The sequence below is a fragment of the Cydia amplana genome, chromosome 12 (genome assembly GCF_948474715.1).
Source record: "Cydia amplana chromosome 12, ilCydAmpl1.1, whole genome shotgun sequence".
NCBI lineage: Eukaryota > Metazoa > Arthropoda > Insecta > Lepidoptera > Tortricidae > Cydia > Cydia amplana.
This window is the reverse complement of record NC_086080.1, coordinates 14,861,524-14,887,802: the sequence shown is the minus strand read 5'-3', so window position 1 is coordinate 14,887,802 and position 26,279 is coordinate 14,861,524. Positions and strand designations below refer to the sequence as shown.

The following is a 26,279-nucleotide window of genomic DNA, read 5'->3' as shown; positions in this document are numbered from 1 at the left end:
GAGTGACTTAATGACTTTATGCATCACCACTATAAAGGCCATGATACATGATGTGGCACAACACGGCTGAGGACGTTACTGCTATATACGGTACCGTATCAAGAGCCTCTTCAATGTATGAAGATTTATACAAACTTAGCTGTTAATAATTGGCACAACTTTTATAGAAAGTGCGATGTAGCAATAAGTCGGTGGGAAAACATTTTCTATGTGATTTACTGTGCCACATCACGAAGTTTCGAGAATGGAGCGTGTGTCCGTGAACGTGTTAAAGTAACGTTAATCATTTCACCAGACCTAACTTTGCATATCCACAGAATAAATAATAGTACTAGGTACAGAAGGGTCACTCTCTAACAAAACGCGTCTATTACGAAAGATATAAGCGCAAGCGCGAGCAGGCGTCCGTTCCTTAGCGGTGCGCGGCTACTACTGCTATTAGACACTAAAATTGGTGTGGGTCGCATGTACTTGTAGCGATGCGACGAAATCGCGGAGTAAGCCACGCCTGGCATATCCAATTTTTAACCTTTCGATTGTCACCAGGTGGTCCCAAAACACCCGTAAAGCCGTCAGCGCAGAAAGGAGCAGCGAAGACCGCGCCGCCGAAACAGGCCGCGGCCGCCGCTGCCGCTGTCAAAACTCCTCAGGGGAAGAAGAAGAAGGGACACAAGCACCAGCAGTATGAGCTCATTGTTACTATTAATCTGGTGAGTACACATATCTTTCTCTCTCTCTCTCTCGTCTCGTAACCGATTTCGGCCTTATATGCCTAGGATCGGCAACTGAGCTGGCCCCGTAGACAACATGCCAATCGCTAACGCTACGTAGCGAACGAAACGCAACTGTCACTGTCGCACTAATATGGAAGTGTGATAAAGAGACACAAAGTGATTCGATGGCGAAGCGCAAGCTATCGTCACCTTGGCTAGGCCGCCTGGTCCGCCCAGTATGTTCTTGTGACTGCAGTATCCAATTTTCGTCTGCAGTGCTCGTTCACAACGAGGGCATGTCAGGACTCCGTCAACATCTTCCTCGCATTGTCCCGGCATTTTGCCACGGCTCATGGGAGCCTGGGGTCCGCTTGGCAATCTCAGGAATTCTGCCATCTGATCTTCCAACCCAGAGGGTAAACTAGGCCTTATTGGGATTAGTCCGGTTTCCTCACGATGTTTTCCTTCACCGAAAAGCGATTGGTAATTATTAAATGATATTTCGTATATAAGTTCCGAAAAACTCATTGGTACGAGCCTGGGTTTGAACCCGCGACCTCCGGATTGCAAGTCGCACGCTCTTACCGCTAGGCCACTAGCGCGTCAGGACACCGTCAACGTTCACACATATTAAAGTCATTAAGACCAAACCGTCTGACACTGTTAAAGCGTCCGCTAAATTGTATTGTACCTATGGGAAGTTTCATAGATGTCTGCTGCGTGACGTTGATCAGTCTGTTAACCTGGTTGGTGCAACTGACCCTTAGTACGTACTATAACAACGAAATAAAAGGATCAGAGAGAGAAATTAGTGAATCATAACTACTTATAAATCCACGCAATGTTGAAGAAGTTTACGGTTACAAAAAATTGTTTATTTAGTTTTGGGAAGATCCTAAAACTTTTGATGGTTGATTATTTGGATGATTGTTGATGTTTGATTGTTTTGTCTCTACTATCTTTGATTTTATACAGTAACAAAAGAAAGACTATTGTATTGTATTGTATTGTAGTACGGGCGATTTTCCGCAACTCGACGTCCTGCGCCTATTTTGCGTGATAGGGGCTAGTCCTGCCAGCCCAGCTCCTCGAGGAATCCTATCAAACCTTTGATGTTGAGTAGGACCTCGGGGAGATCTCTCGGGGATCCGAGATGTTTTGCCCTGTATGGGGCCACTCCGCTGCATTCCAGCACCACGTGAGAGGCTGTTTCTTCCTTCTCCATGCATCCACGGCATAGGGGACTGTCTGTGACACCTGTTATAAAAAGATGTTTGTTAAAAAGTCCATGACCTGTTATGACACTGGTTACCATACTCAGACGGACTTTTCCTAGTTGAAGGAGTGCCCTTGTGAGCTTACCGTTGATGCTAGGCATGGCTTGTTTGGCCTGTCTGCATCCAGTCTGGTTTAGCCAGTGTTCTGTGTGTAGTTTCCCTGTGCGTGCCAGCAGCATTGAGCGTACCTTGCTAAACGGTATCGGGAGAGTCGGTTCCGGGCCAATCGCCCCCGCACCCGATCCTTGTCTGGCAAGCTCGTCCGCAGCATCGTTACCTCGGGATCCACTGTGTCCCTTGATCCATTGTAAGGTGATCTTGTTGTTCTGACATACCTCCATTAGTCGTTCGTGGCATTCGTGTATGAGTTTGGATGTAACTATATGGCTTTTTAGGGCCATTAAGACTGCTCTACTGTCGGAGAGTATGCGGATGGAGGATCCTACTACCTTCCTTGCAGTGATGGCAGCCGCCGCGTTTATGATACCCATGCACTCAGCTTGGAATACCGAGCTATGGGATCCTAGCGGAGTGGTGATTGACATGTTCAGGTCTTCTGAAAAGGTTCCAGAGCCCGATCCGCTGTCTGTTTTGGACCCATCAGTGAAGATTCTCAGCTCCCGGGGATTGAGTCCTTCGTAGTTGTCGTCCTCATATAATTGTATTTTGTACCTTTTGTCGAAGATGGCTTGTTTGTGAATTCGATCCGTGCCTGCCGTGAGCACTGGAAATTCGTTGTATACCTTTTCCAGGCATGTTGTGTGAAGAGCTCCTGTGATGTTAGACCATATATTGAGGGTTCGCAACCTTACCGCTGAGAGACTGGCCTCTTGTTGTATGTGTAGGTGCAGCGGTGGAAGGTTTAGCATGACCTCCATGGCTGCAGTCGGAGTGGACCTCGTGCAGCCAGTGGTGGCCGCGCATGCGAGCCTCTGGAGTCTTTGTAGCTTGTCACGTACGTTGCCTAGGTTTGTTCTTGGCCACCAAACCAAAGCACCGTAGCAGAGTAGGGGGCGGATTATAGTCTTATAGAGCCAAAGGGTAATTTTCGGGTTGAGTCCCCACCTCTTACCAATCATCCTTCTGCACTGCCAAAAGACTACTCCCGCCTTGTCTATGCGTCTGTTGATGTGATTGTTCCAGTTGAGTTTACTGTCGAGAGTTAGCCCTAAGTACTTAACTTCATCGGTCAGCTGTAGCTCAGTCTGGAAGAGTGTTGGTCTGGTAAAGTTGCCGAGTGCCCTTTTATTGGTGAACATTACCATTTCTGTTTTGGTGGGGTTAACTGATAGGTCAAATTCTCTACACCAGCGTTCTACGATCCGAAGAGCTGCCTGGGTGAGATCGCATACTGTACTGGCAAATTTACCTGATATTAATATTGCCAGATCATCAGCGTAGCCTATTGTGTAAAAGTGTTCCTCGTTAAGTTTGGTTATGAGGTTGTTAACCACTAGGTTCCACAACAGAGGTGACAGGACTCCCCCTTGAGGGCATCCTCGCACCGCCGCTACGGCCTGAGGTTCGCCTACATACCTTATTGTCCTTTGATTTAGCATGTTCATGATCCACTTTATTAGTCCGGGTTCAGCGCCGTGGCTTTCTAGGGCATTCCCTATACTGGTAAAGTGAGTCTTGTCAAAAGCGCCCTCTATGTCAATGAAAGTGCCAAGGCACATTTCTTTGTTGTGGATGGCTCTCTCAATGCGGCTTACAACCATGTGTAAAGCCGATTCCGTAGATTTACCTGAGCTGTACGCGTGCTGGTTGTTGTGCATCGGTATGTTCTTTAGCGCTCTATCCCTCAGATCCCTGTCACACAGTTTTTCCAAGGTTTTAAGTAGGAATGATGTGAGACTGATGGGCCTAAAGGATTTAGCAGCTGTGTAGTCGTTCTTACCTGGTTTAGGTATGAATACCACATTCACATCTCTCCATCTTCTGGGCACGTACCCCCAGGCTAGGCAGGCTGCCATGATGTTGGTCAGGGTTTCCTGGATGAGTCCTAGCCCCCACTGTAGGAGAGCGGGGAAGATCCCATCCGGACCAGCCGCTTTGAAGGGATGGAAGCTGTCTATGGCCCACCTGAGTTTCTCAGCGGTGACGACTCTGCGCGCCATTTGCCAGTTGTTATCCGTTGTGCTGTATTCCTCTTCCGGCTGATCTGCATCAGCGAGACTTACACATCCTGGAAAGTGAGTTACCAGGAGTAGGCGTTGGGTCTCTGCAGGGGAAGATGTGTATGTGCCATCCGGTTTTCGTAATGAGCCCAGTTGTGATGTGGGCTTGTGCGCTAGGGTTTTCCTTACCCGGTTGGCTTGGTCTAATGTTTCGATGCTGCTACAGAAGTTCCTCCATGACAAGGACCTCCAATACCGCAATCTCTTCTTGTACCTGGCCTTGGCTTCGTAGTAGTTGTCCCAGTCCACCTCGGCCGTTGTGTTCATGGCCCTGTTGAAGAGTTTTCTGGTTTTCCGCCGGAGTCTCTCCAGTTCAGGGCCCCACCACTGGTGGCCCGTTATGGCAGTCCTTGCCGGTGGTTTTAGGGGGCACGCCTTGTGGTAGCTGTCTATGAGGGTATCGGTTAAGATATTTACCTGCTGTTCTATCTGAGCCGGTTCCCGAAGGTCATCCCTCGGTGGAAGCAGATCAAGGCTTTCGCCTAGGGCCTTCCTATAACTGGCTCGGTCCGTCTTCCTGGGATTCCTCCGGGCGGTTGGTGTGTCGCTAGATGCTAGTAGATTGAAGCGAATCCATCTATGGTCTGAGCAGGAGGCCTCCTGGGAGACGTGCCATCCCATGACTAGTTCACTGACCTCCTCTGACGCCAGAGTCAGATCGATAATCGTCCTGCATCGTTTGTTTACAAATGTTGGTTCAGCGCCTACATTGAGAATGTTTAGATTAGTAGTCACAAGATATTCAACAAGTGTCTTACCTCTGTTGTTACTGGTCTTCATTCCCCACAGCGGGTGATGTGCGTTGGAGTCGGCCCCGATGATTATTGCGAGGCCTGATCTCTCGCAGTGGTTGACCAGTCGTTGTAGTTCGGCGGGCGGTGGCTCGTCCTCTCCTGGCATGTACGCCGAGGCAAGGACTAGGTCGCGACAGCCTGTTGGCAGTGGAACTTGTAGTTTAATCGCACACAGGTCTCTGGAACAGAATTCAGTGAGCGGTTGTGCAATAATATTGTTAGTAGTTAGGATACATGCCCTAGGGACGGCATGTACCGCGGAGTAATAGAGCTTACCTTTCGTGTCGGAGAGCCCGCGTATGTGTCCGTTGCCCGTCCAGGGTTCTTGTAGGAGGGCAACGGCTGTTGGCAAACCTACCAGACAGCGTCTCAGTTGGGCCGTAGCGGCCACGCTGTGCTGGAGGTTTGCTTGGAGGACACTAGTCGGTGTCCATGTTGTCGGTGGTGGGGGCGGCATCTTGCATCTCCCCTCCCTCCTTCAACATGTCGACCAGCCCCGACTCTATCCAAGCCGACAAGTCCTCACCCTCGGATGATGTCCCGGCTGGTCCCTCACCAGTGCCAAGGAGTTCATCCTCCGAGAGTTCGGGTATCGTCGGCTTGGGTAGAGCTGGGGGGGCAATTCTCTCCCCGGAGACAGACTTACTCTGCCCGGAGGTGCCCGCGGCCAGTTCACTGGGGACCTGTGCTCCCGTTACCCTTAGGGTGGAACCCTGCAGGGTGGGAGGTTGGTCCAGGTATTTGCCTCCGGGACCCCTGAACCTGAGGTAGACATTGCCCACTCCACAGTTCAGGGATCTGCCCCTCTCCATGAAGGCGGGGACGAGGTCTTCGGGGATTGTAAAGGTGACAAACCACCCCTGGTCTTGCCGCAGTATCTCGATTATGGACCAAGTGTCAACCTTGGCCCATTCGTTCTGGTACCTTAGACCGTCAGCTGCCTGACGGACGTCTTCCCAGGACGAGTTGTTGATGTTCGGTATTAGGAGCCCGCACTTAACTCTCCTTGCCATCTCCGACTGGCGAACCGCCTTGAGGGAGATGTCTGGCAAGGTTAGGGCCTGGACGCATCGCTGAGACCAGGCGGCCGAGTATTCGTCTTCTGCGAAGACCCTCAGCTGCCCTTCAGCGAAGACAGGCTTGCCCTTGAATTTAGGTGGCCTGACTCCTACCAGTTTGTTTCTCGCCTCCGCCACGATTGCTTGGTGCAACCCGCGGAGGATGGCGTTAGAGTGTTCAGCGGTGATCTTCCCCGACTTCGCGTCAGTAATGACGATCGTCATGTCAGATGCCGCTGTTTGTGCATACGACAGCGGTTGGCTTGGGCTCACTAGTCGCTGCTTTTTGTTATCTCCTTGCGGGGAGAAGGAATCGTCTCGCGTCCTTTTAGCAGCGGCTCGTGCGAACTTGCCGGGCCGTCGTTTGGGTGGAGCTGCGGCCGAACTCGTAGGGCTACTGGCCGACGTTCCAGCCTTGGGGGGTAGGGTGGAACCTTTCCCCTTTGGCGGAGGCCTGCCAGCAGCATCCTGCTTGTTCGGCGCCGGTTTGGGTGCCGGCTTCTGGGAAGTCTGCGCGCCCACACCGGTTGCAGGGTGTGTTGGTGTTTGTGTGCTGCCCAGCTGCTGCTCTCGCGCTAGACGAGCTGCACGCCTCTGGTTCTTGTTTTTCTTCTTCTTCTTAGCCACCCCACCTTGACATTTAACAGGGGGGGGTGGGTTAGAAGAAGAGTTCGCAGGTCTGGCGGGGTGGGGCTTCCCAGCAGGGGGTCGCTTCTTGGACCTTCGGTCCACTACCTGCCAGTCCTGGAAGGAGTTTGGGCCAGTCTGTTCCCCAGATGAACTGGGTTGCGGACCGGCCGGGGTTTCGGTCTGACGCACTGTCACTGGAACAGCTTGTCTCGCCTGTGTGGCTTCACCATTAGCGATGGACGCTGCTGGATCAGCTTGGGGGTTTTCGTTAGACCTGTTATCCATAGTTCGTAACGATTTTCTTCATCCTCATCGGCTCCCACCCTACAAGGGCCCCACCTCTGGGAACGCCTACTCACACATATAAAAGGTGCTTTCAGTCGTTAGGACACCGACTCGGGTATAGAAGTGAGAAGTTGGCTAGTTGCGCGACATCGGAAATGTGTAAGGGTGGAACGTAGGGTCGTCCAGGTCAGACGCCCTCCGCCCGATTCACCTATACGCACTTCCTCAGCATGGCCTTTCACCACCGCATCAGCAGCCGAAACTGCCTCTGCGGCCCCCTCACTTCTCGCCGTGAGCCCACCTACGGTTCCTCACTAGACCATTTCCCGGACTGTGGCTAGTAGCCCGGGCTACCGTTTTGCCCGAAATTAGGGCCAAAGCAGACGTGTTGCCACGCGGGTTGGCTATGGCTCAATCGCCAGGATCCCGTCATCCTTGCTTACGGCGCTCAACTGTGCAGGTCCTAGCACAGGCAGGTTGTATATAGGTCGTCAGTAGTGACCTGCACCTACTGACAACACCAGTGTGGATGTTAGCCGCCACTAGAAAGAGGCACGAATGCCAGTCGCTAGTGGCGTTGCCCAGGGTGGACCGGGGGTGACAGACGGACCTTTGGGCGGGCCGAAGCCCACCCAAACTTCCCCCTGTCTCCCGCTCGGGGAGGTCATCACACCACTCCACCCCAAAGAAAGACTAATTTATTTTACAATTTTCACACCTCATTTTACATAGTTTCCGTAAGTTTTCCAAAGTTTCCGACTGCACATCAGTAGAGGTCCGCAATGTCCGCATCTACCTTATTAGGTACCCTAAATTTTGATCACCAGATAAAATGGCCCAATTGGCCCTTTCTCCTTCAATTACGACCGTCTTTCCAACATGCAATCGCCCATTTAATTTAAGGAAACCGCCAAATCGATTTTTAACGACTGCAGCAACTGTAATGGTGCCGCTAATGCTTTTGAAACTTTGAATATTTCAACTTTTACTCTGTGACCCGTTAGGATAAAGCTTTTTGTAAGATTCCTTTTAGAAAAAAGATCAGAATTTTTAACAAATTTCTCATCTTAAGATAAGATTACAACCGCACCACGAACGTGCTGTTGACGAAAAAATTATGTGACGTAAAAAGAAAATCTGTGTAGTTCTATACTATAGAGCTACACAAATTTTCCTATAGAGTCTGTTATATGGGTACGAGATCTGAAGTTACGCACACAACAATAAAATTATGTAATGACAGCAAGATTTTGAAGTTGAACCGCCGCCTGCAAGATAAACCAAAAAGTTTCTTTCAAATTCACTCATACATTCATTCAATATTGTTTTTGCGATTAGTACTTTGTGTAGCCGTATGGGGTCATTCTCTCATTTCGTGCAAATCGGTGAGATTCTCTCGATTTGTAATTTTTCTTTTAAATGGTAAACTTTTGAGTTTCGTCAATTTGTGGATTCATTTATTAACATTTTTCTGCTAAAGGCACCTTTGTAACGTTATTACTTTTCATTTAATAAGGCTACTGGTAATGAACTACGCGCTGGTAATGAATTCGGCCGAGATGGTAATTTTATCAGTGGACGGTAATGAAACAAACTTATGAAATCGAACATAAAAAAACTGTATTTCAAGAAAATTAACACCAATTAAAATCAACAATATTAAAAACATGTGTCTTAAGCACTGCGGAGATGATCAAACCGACTTGACATACACTTGGAGTTGACAATCTCAACTTATAATGTTCAAGCTAGATGGTACATTTACCATTTACTTATCATCATTATAAGTCGAGATTGTTAACCCCAAGTGTTTGTTAAGTCGGTTTGATCATCTGCGCACCATATCACATAAAACATAGTTTTCAAATTTTCAAAAATTAGCATAGACAAATATATTTAAATCATTCGCGTTTTGTACCTCTGTAATTTTTTTTTATCGTTTTAACCCTATAGTGTGGGGTGTCGTTGGATAGGTCTTTAAAAATAAATAGGAGTTTGCAAACAACATTTTTTGATAAAGTGAATCATTTCGGAAATAATAATTTAGAAAGAATAAAAAACGGTTATTCCTTCTAACTTTTGAAAAATCGATCCAAAAAATATGAAAAAAATCATAAAAATAGTGCTTAATAAACTCATTCAAACAAAATTAAAGCAAACTTGATAAGTTAAGCCGTTTATGAGTTATCGCTAATAGTCTTCCCTTCTTATTTTATTTAAAATAAAATTCGTTCGGCGGGGCGTGCAGCGTGGCGTCGGGCTCACACGTGATGTGAGCAGCGTGCACTAAGGCCGCTCCTGCCTGAAAATCTGTCAACGATGATCCCTTTTTATGGAATCCAGAAAAGCGCCAACTACAGTTAACTTCCACTTACCTTCATTGGCAGTTTCAGCCTTATTGTAACCATGGCGTGATGTTTTCAACTAAAAGGTACCACATTGTCAGTTGTCGGTTAGGTTGATTTAATTTTGAAGCTCTATCTAAATAGCGTCTTATTGACAACCGACAACAGTTCCCGTTTGGTTGAAAGCGCCACAATAGGGAATATTACGCGAAAGTCTGCGTAGGGGGCGCCACATCAACAACAAGTAAACAATCTACGGGTCTATACATGGTCTATACCGCAAACGAGAGAGTCGACATTTTGTTATCTAACCTCTTTATCACTCTTGCATATTCGAGCGATAAAGAGGCAGATAGCTGAGCTTCGATTTCGCGTTTCCCGGTAGACCCTTTATAAGCAAACCGCCTTGATGTATCAATGTCATATTTGATTGTCTGTGAAAACTTGTCAAAAAACAGTTTAAGGTACAGTATGTATAACTTACTCTATGGTATACTTAAGTCACTAGTGCTGCACTCTGGCGGCAAAACATTGCAGTAATACTCCCTATTACTTCCACTCAATCAGTATAAAACCCGTGTAATGTTTCACCGAACAGGGAGCGGCCATTTTAACGGCCGGTGTAAACGGTCCGCCGCTTTTCTTTAATCACTCACTTTTACGGTTTACGCTTTCGCTGCGTTCGGTAAGCTGGCTTTCACACCTTTTTGTGCTTATAAATTCAAATATATAATATTAAGTCAAATAGAGAAAGATACAAATAATTTGAACGCTACGCAAATGTAATTATGGTTCTGGACTAATATTTTAGAGCGATGAGGCACTATAATAAGCTTTTCATTCGCAAGTAAAAAAACTTGTAAGCATTTGTACCTAATCGTGTGATGAATCATATAAACTTAATTATAGGTACCTACCTAATAAATTTTTATACTTAACGATATTTTTAAAATTATAGGTAGGTATTTAATCGAGCTCATTTATGTACCTACCCCATTTTAATTTCGTACCTACCCGGATGATACGATAAATGTAACGAATAATCAGTAAATGAAATAGTAGTTTGTGTACAAGGGATCAAAATGATATATTTCCGTCAAGGGCGTACATTGAATCCTTAATGAAGCGATGGATTCTACAATAGAATCCCGAACGTAGTGAGAAAAAGCTCCTTTCCGAATAGGTGGTGTGAAAAAATGATTCCTCTTTATGCTACCTTTTCATGGCTAAATCATTGTACACCTTATTTGTGGATCTTATTGTTGGATCCATCCCCTAGAGGAAATGACACGATTCCGACGAAACTGAGAGCCCGATTCCGATTTAACAACTACGGTTTTGATATTAATTTGACACAACTTTAAAGATCGCTCACGCTGATTGGTGCATGCGAAATTAAGTGAAAGTCGTGAGGTGCGTGCCAATCACCAAGACTAATGACGACGGCGACGAGAGTTCAAAACCGTAACAGGGTATTAAATCTGAATCGAGTACCGAAGCAAAGTCCGTAATAAATATTCACTGCAATAATTACGTACATTGTATCGTATCACGTTTAATAAATGTATCATCATCATCATCATCCTTTCCTGGTCGGTTTCGGCCACGGTGACTGTGGGGTTGTACTAGCTATTGAAACCGACGATCGTGGGCTCTTAGGTGGCTGACGTAGCCTATCTTTGCAGTGAATGTACGACCGCACTCACCGCAGGTCAGCACCCCTCCGACATAATTGTAGTTGATGACCGCAGGTGGTCGGGCCTTTAACTCGTCACGCTTTGCGTCGAGTTCCACTCGCCTCTGCTCTTCGAAGGCTTGCACTTTTGTGCTCACCGTATGCCTCCACTTCGGCCGATCTTGTGCCGAAGTCTCCCAGTGCGATGGTTCAATGTCACATCTCCGCATGTGGTGCTTCAGAACATCTTTGTATCGCAAAAGTTGGCCGCCCTGTTTCCGCTTTCCACTGCAATTCTGAGTAAAAGATGCGCTTAGCAACTCTGTTATTAGACATACGGGAGACATGACCACACCATCGCAGTTAGCGTCGCATTAGATAGGCTTCAATGCCGCTGACATTAGCACGGCGTAGCACTTCTGTGTTCCTGACACGATCCGACCATGAGATTTTTTTATCTTAAATCAAAAACCACATGTAATATTGTAGTATAATATTCACCACAAATAAACAGCAAACCTCAAATGATTTAGCAGCAGATTTCGCTAGTTCTGTCCACAAACCAAACGCGTGATGGAGAGGCAATATAATATATCAAATTTATCGCATCCGCTCCATGGTCATATAACATCGCTATCACAATAAATTAAGAACATTGAGAGACCGCAACAGTTCAGGGTTTTTTTGTAACGGTAAATAAATAAATGAATACTTCAGAGGAAAACAATGTATTTTATGCCACACATTTTTTTTTTTTCATTAAGAGGTGGCTAACACAAATTTCAAATCAAAGGCAATGAGAAAACTCATACAAAAACTAAACTATATTTGCAAGGCAGACTCTAACCGAAACCATAAAAGGTTTAAATTTTCTCAGTAGAAAACATTTAAACTTATTTAATTATCTAATTGTCATTAGATTTAGAAAACATAACATCTAATTTTCATTTATTTTCAGTTTTATACCGTAGCAGTTTATACTGCTTTTAGTATAAAATAGCTAGTGATATAGCGGAGGGATCTGTAGAGCAACAAAATTTGTGCAACAGTTTTTTCTCATTGACAATTTTCCTTCACCGCATAGCTACCTATGATATTCCGTAGGTAAGTACATAAGTTCCGGAAAACTCGTTTGTACGGGCCCGGATTTGATTGAACCTGCGAAAGTCAGACGTCGGTTACACTCTAACATCACCGCTTCATTTATTTATTTGTTTTCGATAAATCATAATCGATAGATTTATCAGATGACGATTACTACTCCATCTGTTGAAGTAATTGCTAAAGATTATAGTTCACTACCTTAGCGCTAGATGGGGTTACATGTACCATTTGATGATTGATGAAAAATAATGAATTGCTTATTTTTTGTTCACTGTTTTAGTAGGTATTGGAAAAAATGTATACGTGTTACTTAATTGTTCTCATTGCTTCGGCTCTTCTATTAGCTAAGGTAAGCTACAAAAATTCAAATTTTTTCCCGTTTTAAGTTAAACTCACATTTACTTACTTAACGAATTTATAAAATTTGTATAATATATGGGTTATCTCAATAAGGAATGATATGTGTTCTTTATTTACGGAAAAATTTAGTAGAGTTACGTGTTTAGGTAGGTTCAAAACCTTTCGACACGCATTGCAATGACAAAGTGTGGCCATGTCATCAGTGGCTAATGACACTGCCTCACTTCGACCTAACTAAATCGGTGCAAAGTTAGCTTAGAATGACTCTAACTGACTCTAACCTTGATTTTTAAATCTGTGACAGTATCGGCTAGTACCGTTTAATCATTTTTCCGGTTCCGTAGCCAAATGGCAAAAACGGAACCCTTATGGATTCGTCCTGTCTGTCTGTCTGTCTGTCTGTCCGTCTGTCCTTCCGTATGTCACAGCCACTTTTTTCCGAAACTATAAGAACTATACTGTTGAAACTTGGTAAGTAGATGTATTCTGTTAACCGCATTAAAATTTTTACACAAACATAGAAAAAAAAACAATAAATTTTGGGGGTTCCCCATACTTAGAACAGAAACTCAAAAATTTTCATCAACTTTTTTTTCATCACACCCATACGTATGGGGTATCTTTAAATAGGTCTTCAAAAATGATATTGAGGTTTCTAATATCATTTTTTTCTAAACTGAATAGTTTGCGCGAGAGACACTTCCAAAGTGGTAAAATGTGTCCCCCCACATGTAACTTCTAAAATAAGAGAATGATAAAACTAAAAAAAATATATGATGTACATTACCATGCAAACTTCCACCGAAAATTGGTTTGAACGAGATCTAGTAAGTAGTTTTTTTTAATACGTCATAAATCCCCTGAATACGGAACCCTTCATTGGCGAGTCCGACTCGCACTTGGCCGCTTTTTTCTTAACGGTGTGAAATTATTTACTTCCTACTACTGTCAGTCATTCAGTCTAAATGTCAACATATAATATTTGTTTACAAAATACCTAGTTCGCCTCTAGCCAAAATGAAATGCGATATAATTAAAATGTCAAATTACGTCACTGTTGATGTTTGATGAGTCAATAACTTTCCTGCCAAAATTCGCTGCGGTATTGCCAACATTGAGGAAATAAGTCGGGCGGTGCATCTATGTTGGCCGCACTTTTATGATATACAGGGTGGTCCAAACCTTGACGTCCAAAATTTTTTTTATATTCCTCACGTCGTGGGCTATCATTTTGGGATTATACTGAGCAACTTTTACTATGGGACCAACCCCGAAATCGCGAAAAAAAAAATTTACCCTTCCATAGAAAATGCGGACCGGCCAAAATGTATGAAACAGCTAAATTTTTTTTTGCGATTTCGGGGTTGCTCCCATATAGTAAAAGTTGCTCAGTATAATCCCAACACCTCCCTGGCAATGGGAAATGCAGTTATTTTTTAGTCACTCTGTATGGGAACCCCGGAATTTCATAACAAAAGTTAAAAGTTTAAAAAATCATAACTCGAAAACTACGAAAAATCGGCTAACATATATGGGGTATATTCTGATAGCCCACGACGACGTGAGAAATCTAAAAAAAATTTTTGGACGTCAAGGTTTGAACCACCCTTTAATTATTTGTTATGGTTTTCATATCATTTTCATACGACCTTGACCGTGAGCAAATGCTTGATCTATAAAAAAAAATCAGTGTGTCTCACCTACCAGAATACATATAATAGTACAGAATTTTCACTAAGACGTCATGAATCATGTTGGCTCTCCCTAACACATGATATAGGTATGTTCTCTTTCTCACTCACACGGTTTATATGCTTGGACCAGCCGAGAACCGATTGAGTGACAAACAAACTTGCTTTAAACGCACTGTAAGCAATGACAATCAAAAACCCATTAATTACAAAATATGCGTAATTAAAACATAATATGTCACGTTTTCATTCATTGAATTAAAGAAATTATGAACAATCTTTTAAAACCCATTAGAGAACGACCATCTAGCGTCGGAGTCGGATGATTATAGCGCGCAAGATTCTGTTTTAAATATAGAATACGCTTTATAATCACACTGACAATGTGTCGAGCGTGTCAACCGGCCAGTTCGTTAGCGTCCGATCTTTAAAAATAAAGCGTTCCGTTTTACAAAGAATAAAGTGTTTTAAAAAAAACGGACCAGCCGAATTTGTTGTTCGACCAAAAAAAAAGTTCAGAAAGGGATTGAAATGTGAAAGTTTTTTCTTCGATATTGGAAAAAGTTTTCGCGATAAAAGTTTCGGAGCGGATAAAAAATTGTTCGTGTGCGAAAATATATATGTTCTGTTTACGTGTTTGTGAAACAATTGTGAAATAAGTGGAAATGGCTAAGACTGCAGCGACTGACGATGTTTATAATAAAGAATACAGGAGATTGCGACGGTTGACTACTGATTTAGCTTCGAGACAACTTTCTGTGGGTGTTTTATATACTGCATCTATGTTTTATTGTATGCGTGTGATTGTGTATGATGTTGAAATTTATTGTATTTTTTATTTCACGCAGTCCGAGTATGGCCTTACAGAGGAGCAGGTGGCAGGTATGTTTAAATTATATTTAACCTTTTGGACGCCAATGACCGATATATACCTACGCACCGCAGGTCCAACGCCAAAGACGTATTAATCGGTCATAGACCACATAGCAACATAAACCTAGGTGCATATGCATAAAGTTCAATCTCAGTTTTGACACTTCGGTGACGTGGCGTCTGAGAGACAGCTTTTGTGTTTGACAAGGCGTCGAAAAGGTTAATTATTTACTTAGCGTTACATTCAATAATTCAATTAAATATTACGATTACCTACTGAATATTAAGTAAGTAGGTACAACCAGCATGAATGAGCAGCGCGCAATAGTTATGAATGAAACACGCGCCAAAAGTACATAACAATACTTTTCCAAATACATAGAGGCAATAATTTAGATAGCTCTACAATTCGTGTTCAAAGTAAAGTTCAAAAGTAAATAGGTAGGTATTATCTTTCACAGTCTAATTGTTCTACATCTTATAATATGCAGATAATCCTTCTGTGTTAACACATTCAGTGCCAAAAACCCGACTATCGGGTATTTTTTGAATTCGTTCCCATGCAGGCCGGACGACCCGATAGTCGGGATCGTGGTACTACACCTTTATACAGTGTGTGGCCTACAACACGGCGAAGGAGTAGAATCTACGTTTTAATTATTCGCCCGTGTTGTAGGCCACACACTGTATATGAAGAATTTTTTGTGGCCTGGCGCGGATGTCTTGTTTGGCTGGGTGGCAATGAATGTGTTAAGTTATTAAAGAAGGTATACATAGATACTTTTGACGCGTAGTTGATCCGCTATTTTTGATGCTGACTGTACGTAGGTAATATATTTTTCAATATTCAGCCATAGTCGGCATTCAAAATTGTTTGTTCATTTGATTTGCTGGTGTATTTATTTACCTAAGTGCATCAGCTTTATAGTTCTCGCTACAGCATTTTGCACAGGAATTCGTTCTAAATTCGAACCGATAACACAATCCCAAGGGGAACGACAAAAAGCTCACGCTAACGAATTTTTGTCTTGTAAAGAGTTTTTTCACCTCAGCAGCTCGAATAAGGGTACTTTGCTACTTAAAAACAGTGAGCAAAATCGCATTTTGCTTGCACGGGACTCAAAATAAGCACTCGAAGAAATATCAAACTTTGATCTCTTGTTGTACAAATAACTATTATGGGTTAAGAAGAAGAAAATAAGAAAGTCGTGTATTGTAATAACCTTCTACATACATCGCCACTTCAGTTACAAAAAATAGAACTTACTCACTAAACACTTCAAGCTAGATGGATACAGGGTACCTAATTGTTTATGTTAATGTTACACAAAAATAGACAAGTCCACCAGCAAAGAAAATTAAAAGAAAAAGGAGTAAGGTAACTACTATAAAATAAATTTTGGCGCCGCTATAGTGGCTACATAGGTGTTTTAAGCTGAACTCTTGTTAGTAAATGGAGTTCGTAAGTTCGTAATAGGTTTGTGTAATTTAATTTGTAAACGCCAAGTACTTCGTATTATCTAGATTTCACTGTATTACCTAGCGTTCAATGTTTTCATTCCACCGGTCCCAGCGATAGTTTGTCTAAGCTAATGAATTGTGTGCAATTGTTCTCTGTTCGTGCTAATTATCGAATGGACATTTACCTACCGATACATAAGCACGTGAATGAGTCACATGAACCCACAGAACAAGTTAGAATGGCGATGCGAGCAGAGTACGTGTCGCCGCCGGTTTTGAGCAAACGCTCGCATGCTACTCGCCCGCGCTGACCGAAAAACGACGTAAACATGACTTTTTGCGCAAAATAACGTTCAGATTAAGAAGCCAGACATCAAATCTGTCTAAAGAAGGCGTATCCATTCACCACGCACACAAGGCGCTAGCTAGTTTTTACTACCGTTGCGCGAGTGTTAGTAAATGTGGAGAGGAACGAGCGGCGACACCGGTTCCGATACTGCAACACTCTCCCACCTCTCTACTCAACTAACCCTACTTTACCCTACCTAGCTAGACCTAGACTTGCCTAAAATACTAAAAATTCCAATAAGAAAATCTAAAATTCTAAAAACCCTTTTAAAATACCGCAATCCGTAAATACTTTTATTAATAAATATAAAAATAATGTTATTAACCTAAAACAATACTAATTAAATAAGTTAATATCTTGAATTGGATCAGTAAATTGGCCAAATGATCGTCTAGTGTTTATGTAGAACCCTTCGTCGTAACCGTTAATAGTAACCGAAATCCTTTTTGCATATAAGGAAAGAGTTATGAATATTACGCCTATAAATCCTAATAATGTCAAATAATAATTAATCCTTGAACTATGTCAAAGTAACACATGTCCGAGGTGTAAGAAAGATCATTACAAGTTTTAGTAATGTTTGTCTTAGTCAGACTAAGTCTGTAATATGATGTAAACAAAAAGTCAATAGTAAAATGTCATAATTAAGTATGTCCGAGAAATGTCATAGTAAAATTGTCAGTAAAGTATGTCAAAGTAGTAAAGTCTGTCAAAAGTAATAGTCAGTTGGTCAATGTCAGAATGAATTCTAATAAATGTCACAATTACAAACATTTTTGTTTTTGGGGTATAGATGTCGCTCCGCCTCCGCGACACCCGTGATCATCATCCAGTTGCAGGTCAGAATCCCCGCCCCAGTTCGGAAGGAACTATTTTGTGGTCCAGAAGGGACATCTTTTATAATGACTGGCCTACTTCACCATTTGACCAAGTCATTATTTGTGACATTTTTCGTCAGCATTGAGAGGACATCAAAGGGACAATTTAACATAACAAAATACTGATAGTAGAGCAGCTGTATTTGATCCACTCTAAATCCCCAGAATACTGTAATTTTGTAGTATAGGTATTTTAATATTCAATGAAATGATTTTATCCAAACATTAGCTGTAGTCATTTTGAATCTCACTTTCGGACCAAAATAAACTACGGTCTTGCATCTGCCTCGACCTAGCCCGGACAAACCACTCATTGATATATTTTCAATAATAATATGACCTTGTATTTTAAGGCCGGGTGTGAAAATTACAGATCTGCAGAAAACAGAACGAAATCGTCATACAGACTGCCAAGGGACAGGCAAAATAAATATTTCTTTCATAAGCAAATTGACTCTACAATACTACAGTATATTGTGGTTATTAACTTTAGTTTTTCCCACAATATATTTCTACCAGTAGCGTTGCAAAGGACCAAGATATATTTAAAGTCATAAGTAATTAAGTCAAGTTTGTCAATAAGTCATAAATAAATATATGTAATAAAATCCTAATATTCCCTAACCCCACACTACATCCTAGCTATTGCTATTTTGAAATTAACCCATAAACCCATAATTATAATCGTAATATACAATAAAAATAGCCATATCAAATGTATTGAAGGGGAACCTAGCTATCTACTGTGAATATCTAATGGCTTTGTTAAATTAAAATTATAAACCTAGATTAATCCTACATTCCCTAAGCCAAACAAATATAAAACCTAGCCTTAACAGCTAAACTAACCAACTACTCTACCGATATATTTGCAAACTAGTATCCCGGGATACACATTTAATTTACTCGCGTAATTACTCGATGTGCAATGAGTAATCTCTAGTCTACAGCTAACTAAGACGAGTGAGGAAGCTCGATTTAGTCTAGATCCTATTCCTCGTGTGCTGGCCAATTCATCCACACAGGGGGTTGGGACAGCGGATATATAGCCGGAAAAGGGTAATATAAAAGTGAATATATAAATATATAGATACGGGATATTTGGACTAGAACCTGGCTTTTTTAAGAAGTCTAGATGACAACCCAAATCGTCCAGATTCCAGGGGTAAAACCTGTCTTAATAAACGCAGGAACTGCCAGGTCCCACCTGGTATTTATCAAAAATCCGCAATTAGTGAACTAGGGCTGTAGTTGACACCGTTTGGTTACCCGCCCTATTTCTCCAACCACCCAGCACTGTGCTGAATTGGAACTTGTTCTGTCTACCCCATAATTTATATAAGAAAGCTATGAAATAAATCGCAAAACTAACTTTAAATTAATATATAGAGTCCTCTAACCAAGATCATTTCGGTGTTAAATATCACTAAAATAATCCAAGTCAGAACACTAAATATATTAAACACAATTAAATCACAAATTAATAAATTGCACTGAAAACTAAACATGACTTTAAAACCTTTAGTAATCTAATGATTTGTAACCTAAACCTCACCAATATATTCACATACATTAGCGCTTGTCTGAGCACAAATCAATAAACAAACAAAATAATTTAAATTCACTATGAATGGCACTATGAACAAAACAAACTTTACAATCTTAATAAGTCTATTGATCAATAGTTTAGACTTCACTTAGTACAATTTTAAATACTAGCGCTTGTCTAATCCACAAACCAATAAACAATAAAACCCTCAAAATTAACACAAATTAATTGAACTTCTTTAAAACTATCAAATAAAACCCCACTACAAGTTACGTTATATTATGCTCCAACCCAAACTCTACCAGGATCATGAGATTCTAACAAAGTCCAGACCAGGACACAACATAGGTAATCTAGATTAACCTAACGAACTACACTATTGAACCAGTTCCAACGGACTGCTGAAGGCCCATCAAATGCTTGTGTAATTCCTTATAAACATCCCTACCATGCCATGACGCTTCCCCGCTATTCCCAGTTCCTTTGCCCTCATTGGTATACCTCAAACCAATGCTGAACTTCATAATCGCATACAAATTAAACCCTATTTACTAATTAAAATAAGGTCCAACTTGACCTACTTAATGGGTGTGGTTTAAAATATTATTATGACGGCTGTGGGTTGACACCTCAGTTTGTTTTAGAGTTCCGTACTGAGTAAGGCAAAAACGGAAACCCCATAGGACCACCCGTGCGTCCGTCTATCCGTCTGTCACAATCTACCTTCTCCAAAACTACTGGACCAATTAAGTTCAAATTTAGCACACATATATGTAAGTTTGTGACTCAAAGTCAGACATGTATCGTAAACAAATGAATTTTAAATATGGAGGTCGTTTTTGGGGAACAAATGAAAAAATTTAAAAATAAAGTTTTTCAAACTATATCGCGTTGCATATCAAACAAAAGAGTTTATCGCAAGAATCTTAAATATATTCTCTTTTTTATAATTTTAGGATAAATAGTTAAGACATTTCACTCACGTTTAACATAAAAAACAGATTGACAAAAACCCGTGCAATGTACGGAACCCCGGAACGCAAGCCCGACCCGCATATGACCAGTCCTATTCTAATAGTCTTTGTTTTTCTGTATGAGACATTTATTGTAGGGCTCCGCCCTTTCTTAATTCTTTATAATATGGTTCAGTTTTTCATAGAATATTTTGACCAAAACAAACATATCTCATTCATTTTTATGACGACATGCAAAGTGTTAGTCGAAATTTGAAACTAGTACTTGAGCTAAGAGAACCAATCTAATTTTTGGGCAATGTTTTATAATGCAAATATCAAATATCAAATATCAAATATCAACATTTATTCAGCAAATAGGCCACAAGGGCACTTTTACACGTCAATATGGAATTTACATACAGCAAAAAAAAAACACATCAATAATTATAAAATACAACTAAGCCGTAAATATCAAATCAAACTAACATAGAGATGTATAAAGCCTCTAAATGTCGAATTACAGAAAACGCAATAACAATAGTATTGAAAAAAAAAAACACAAAGATACAAAAACTATAATCTAAAATTATTTAGAGATGTAAATGTCTCTAAGTGTCATCATAACTAAAAGATTAAAATATATAGTAGTTAATCAAATTATCCTTAGAGATGTATAGGGTCTCCAAGAGTCAAAATCCTGTATACCTAATTAAAACATTCATTAAATTAAAGAAAATGATAGTAAAAATAAAATAGCATACGAGAACCGAATGAGGTGTGTCCATGTAATTATACTCAAAAATAAAGTTACTAAATATAATAGCTCGTGTTAGCTTAAATAGACCAGTCTCCACAAACAGCACCCGTTCACGAGTATGACGCGTATCTCAGCCATCGCCTCTCTCAACCTTCATTCGGGAAAGTGGCGACCCGATCAACAACGCCACCGTAAGCAAAGACTTTTAAGCGAGCATGACATATTCAAGCTGCCGGGCCATATTAATATTTAAATTGTAATAACGTATAGCTGTGAGACACAACATTTTGTTCTTGTATGTTACATGAAAAACGGTATATCTTCACATAATTACTAAGAAAAATGCCCTATATTGACTAAGAGATGTATAGGTCTCTCAAGTGTCAGAATCATTAAAAATATAAATATGTACAAACAAATTAAAAATAAAATTAAAACTTAGAGATGTATAAGGTCTCCAAGTGTCAAAAACTAAAATTAAATTAAGCAATATAAACAATATATGATGGTCTCATGTGTCAATTCTACTGGAGACTAGCATGATTAATTCACAATGAAAAGAAAAAAAAAGAAAAGAAAAACAATACATATTAACTCTTATTATACTATCGAAATCAAGCTGCCGGCTTAAAGGCATCTCTATCATCTATAAAATCATTTACAGTGTAGTACGCCTTACTCAACAAGGAGCGCTTAATGTGAAAAAGCTTTATAACATTGAAATAAAGTTCAAATTATTTTATAAACAAGTATCTTAATAAATTGGTTTACTATAAATCACCAGGCCCTTCAAAACTTTATCTAGAATTTCAGTCACTTCGGCTTATTTAGGATGTGAGACGTAAAATAGCTGTTCCAATTACCGTGAGAAACAAGAATTAAATTTAGCCGATTTAAAAATAGAATAATACTATGTTTACATATAATGATAACATGATAGATAGATTCTGGCATGTTACAATACTAACTGCGCGCGATAGCCATTCTAACCTCTTTAATATGTTCTGTGCATGAACCTATAATACTACCGAAGTAACGCTTTCATTTCAAAACGATATTCTGAAATAACATGAACATTCAAGTAACATAAGTTATATCTAATTAAGTCTTTACTACGTTTCGTTGCTAAAAATTAGTTATACTACAAGATTTTGAATCTTTACACGAAGATTGGTGGGAGATCTTTTTTTTTATTAATTATAATGTTGTCAGTTAAAAATATTATGAATGAATGAGTTATGTAATCCAAATATAATTAATATATACTTTGATACCTAAATCTAAATGATGTCATGTTGTTATCATTCTCGCATGTGTCTCGCTCGCTAACACATGTACTACGAATACGAACAAGAATGAGCGAAACATAGTCGCTAATGGTAGGTATCGAAATGACATCAAAATGTAACTTTGAATTGGATTCTTTGTGACATAGATGCCGGCTGAAAAGGGAGTGTCATGGGCTTGCCCCTGCCTCGCTTTAACGATCACTAGCTCTCTCCCATAAATAACTAATCACTGCAAAACTATTTAGTGTAGGAGTTCCTTTATTACTAACTAGCGACCGCCCCGGCTTCGCACGGGTTAACAAATTATACATAAACCTTCCTCTTGAATTAGGTAGGTACTCTATCTAATAAAAAAACCGCATTAATATCCGTTGCGTAGTTTTAAAGATCTAGCCATACATAGGGACAGACAGCGGGAAGCGACTTTGTTTTATACTATGTAGTGATGCTTCCACGTAAACGGCTAAGAATACTTGACAAACGAAAAAAAATAATATTCCCTGGTCAAGACCTTTTTTATCTGTGTGACTTTCGACGAGACGTTAGGGTAGCAATCACCAAATAAACTCTTGAGTTGCACATTGTGTGACCAGATAATTTTAAGTCTCTTGTTTACATTTTCAGAGTTCAAAGAAGCCTTTATGCTGTTCGACAAAGACGAAGATGGCACGATCACGATGGCGGAGCTGGGTGTCGTCATGCGCTCGCTGGGGCAGAGACCTTCAGGTACTTATAGTCCTTTTGTATTTTACATTGGTACAAGTACAGGACGGATACGTGTATTTGCCATGCAATTTGACATAAAAGTCATCATGGATGTCGTTTTATAGGTTTTAGGGAGTGGAAAATTCGAAAATGATGACTGTTTTGGAATCCAAGATGTCTGCCGTGCACTTTGTCATAAAAGTCATCATGGGTGTCCTTTTATAGGTTTTAGGGAGTGCCGGTTTCGAAAATAATGACTATTTTGGAATCCAAGATGTCTCCCGTGCACTTTGTCATAAAAATCCGAGTAGTTAGGGGATAAATATGACTTTAGTTGTAATGTTAACTAGCAACCCGGCTCGCACGAGTTACACTAAACCTTATCAAATACACCGAAACCTTTCTCAAGAATCACTCTATTGATAAGTGAAAACCACACGAAAATCCGTTCAGTAGTTTTCGAGTTTATCGCAAACAGACATACATACAAACAGACAGACGCTGCGGGGACTTTAAGATAAAGGTAAAAGATAGTTTATTCAAGTAGGCATATATATATTACAATGCGCTTATGAACGTCAAATAAAGCTACACCGACTCCAACCCTACACCTCTGCCTCGAGAATATTTAAATCCCCCCTCAATTGGAGGAGGGTATCCCAATGTGGGACCGGCAACAAACTCGGCGGGACACATCTTTTCAAAACATTACTTTGTTTTATAAGGTGTAGTGATATCGACTCCATGGCTATTCTTTTTGCTATACTTAAGTGTATTATATTTGCATACCGTGCGATGTTAACTCCGATGCCTGCATTGTATTATCTTTATTACTCTGTATTAACTGATTTTTCATTCGTTATTAGATTATATATCGGTTTCCTTGGCCTTTGTGGTAAGAAACCGCGACAATATTTTTTTTGCTGTCGACAGAAACACGATGCAAATAATCATAATATTCATCATTAATACAAACACTCTTGCCAAGTCAGATAAAAAGACGACGTTAGGTAACATACATACGAGGGGTATTCAAAATATTCTCGGTATGAGAATGAAAACAAACAAGTACGAAAAGTTTGATATTTTTATTTTTCAATATACTCCCCCCCTATGTTCATACACTTAAAAGATCGATCAATTATTTTTTTTAATCCCTCGTAAAAATATTTTTTATCTTTCGTGTAAAAATGCTCCTCCACTGCCGCCTTCAATGCTTCATCGTCAGAAAATTTATTTCCACGCAGATCCTTTTTAAGATTGGGGAGCAAAAAGAAGTCGCTGGGGGCTAAGTCCGGACTATACGGTGGGTGAGCAACAGTTTTAAACCCACGTTCAACAATAGCTGCCTTGGCAATATGAGCAGTATGGACGGGGGCGTTGTCATGCAGAAGCAGAATACCTTTGGTTAACTTTCCTCGCCTCTTTTCTTTAATTACATCCTTTAATTGACGTAGAATGTTAGCGTAGTACTGTCCTGTGATATTTACACCTTTTTCTTTATAATCGATTAGTAATACTCCTTCACAATCCCAAAATATCGTGGCCATGACCTTGCCAGCTGAAGGGATGACCTTCAACTTCTTGGGATGAGCTGAACCCTTAATGTGCCACTGCATGGACTCTTGTTTACTCTCTGGGTCATAATGATGAACCCAGGTTTCATCTCCAGTAACTATTCTTTGCAGCACCTCATCAGGATTTTCACCGCACAGGTCAATAAAATCGGAACAACAAGCTACACGCATGTCTTTTTGAAGCCGAGTCAGCATTCGCGGAACCCATCTTGCACTTACTTTTGACATATTAAGATGGTCATGTATAATATCATGTACGGTTCCAATAGAGAGATTGGTTACTTGTGCTATAGATTTTACCTTCACTCGACCATCTTCCAATATAAGTTTTTCCACTTTATCAATATTTTCTTGTGAAGTAGCTACTACAGGCCGGCCAGGTCTAGGGTCATCTTCAATACTCTCCCTTCCGCGTTTAAACTCGCTTGACCACTTTTGAAGGGTAGATAAAGAAGGAGCAGACTCACGGTAAACACAATCCATTTCCTCTTTTATGGTTTTTTGATTTTTACCCTGTTTTGTCAAGAATTTTATCACGCATCGATGTTCTAATTTAGTTAACATTGTCAATTCGCACAGGATGTTCATGTTTGTTCAGCAATTGCAGAAAAACAAAAGACTATCTCGGTTCGAATTATACTTTTTTTTAATGTCAATGAATAAACCTTAGCGGCCAGTAACGAAAGAAATTTTAGAAGAGGTCGTAAGATATCAATACCGAGAATATTTTGAACGCCCCTCGTAAGTAATTTTTACATAAGGTACATAATTAGTAAGGTAAGGTGCAAACAAGGCCATCCATTATGGAAACCACAATTATTATTATTGTTTCTTTAATTGTGTATAAGTATAATATGTAGAATATACTCAATTCAGGTGTCTTTAAAAAACCTGCCAAGTGCGACTCGGACTCATGCACGAAGGGTTCCGGCAAAACAAAATCACCTTTGTTGTATGAGGGCCTGTTTTTAGTAGGTATCTGTTGTTTAGCGGCAAAAGAAATACACCCATCTGTGAAAATTTCAACTGTCTAGCTGTCACGGTTCATGACCACGGTTCATGATCATGAGGCAAACGGATAGTGGAGTCTTAGTAATGGGTCGTTCTCGCATTTCGTGCAAATCGGTGTTTTCGGAAATTTACCAAAAATGTGGTGGCGTTTTCAAATATCTGTTAATGCAAGGTTGTAACATAGGGCCTAAAGTATATGTCTCTCCAATGAACAATTCTAAAAAGGTATGTATTTTCTTTATATGTACAATTAACACCCAATTTTTTCATTCATCTCTACATGTAACGCGTGAAGATATAACTTTGACCTACATTTTAACCTTAAGATACTACTAATAGAAAATTCGTTGTTTGTTCAATAAATGACTTATTTAGTTATGTTTTAAATCGTATAATATTAGAAGCTAGAAATAAATAATAAAAACTATACAGCCTTATAAGTGTATGGTTCAAGTAATTTCTTCATTACCGACGTGAGAAATAGATTAGCTATATTTTGCTATATAGCGAGGGTATATAGCGCCTACCGCCGATGCAACACATTGTTCGTCAGTCAGTTGGCCGTGTGATCTCGTAGTGGACGACCGTGTGCCGCTGTTAGCGAAAATATATACGATCTCTCGGGTCGGGAAGGAGTGTGGTTCTCGTTAGTCTTCATCGCCATCGCGTGATTTATACAGTAAGTAGCAAGTGTACATTATTACAATTATACGTAATGAAGTGTTTTAGTGTCGCCTTTCAGATGGTTTATTCTGCAAAATT

At 40.7% G+C, this 26,279-nt stretch overlaps 1 protein-coding gene across 5 annotated transcripts in view; it reads left to right on the top strand.

The window, feature by feature from the left end:
* LOC134653109 (calmodulin-A-like) overlaps positions 1-26,279 on the top strand; it is a 255,376-nt gene that overhangs the window by 215,683 nt on the left and 13,414 nt on the right. For 4 of the 5 annotated variants that reach the window (XM_063508413.1, XM_063508414.1, XM_063508412.1 and 1 more), the window contains 3 exons: positions 547-710; positions 14,961-14,994; positions 22,849-22,950. In XM_063508413.1, coding sequence (XP_063364483.1) covers positions 547-710; positions 14,961-14,994; positions 22,849-22,950 — 300 coding nt within the window. Of the gene's footprint in view, positions 1-546; positions 711-14,487; positions 14,871-14,960; positions 14,995-22,848; positions 22,951-26,279 lie in introns of those variants that run through there. The other variant, XM_063508416.1, reaches the window with a different exon arrangement.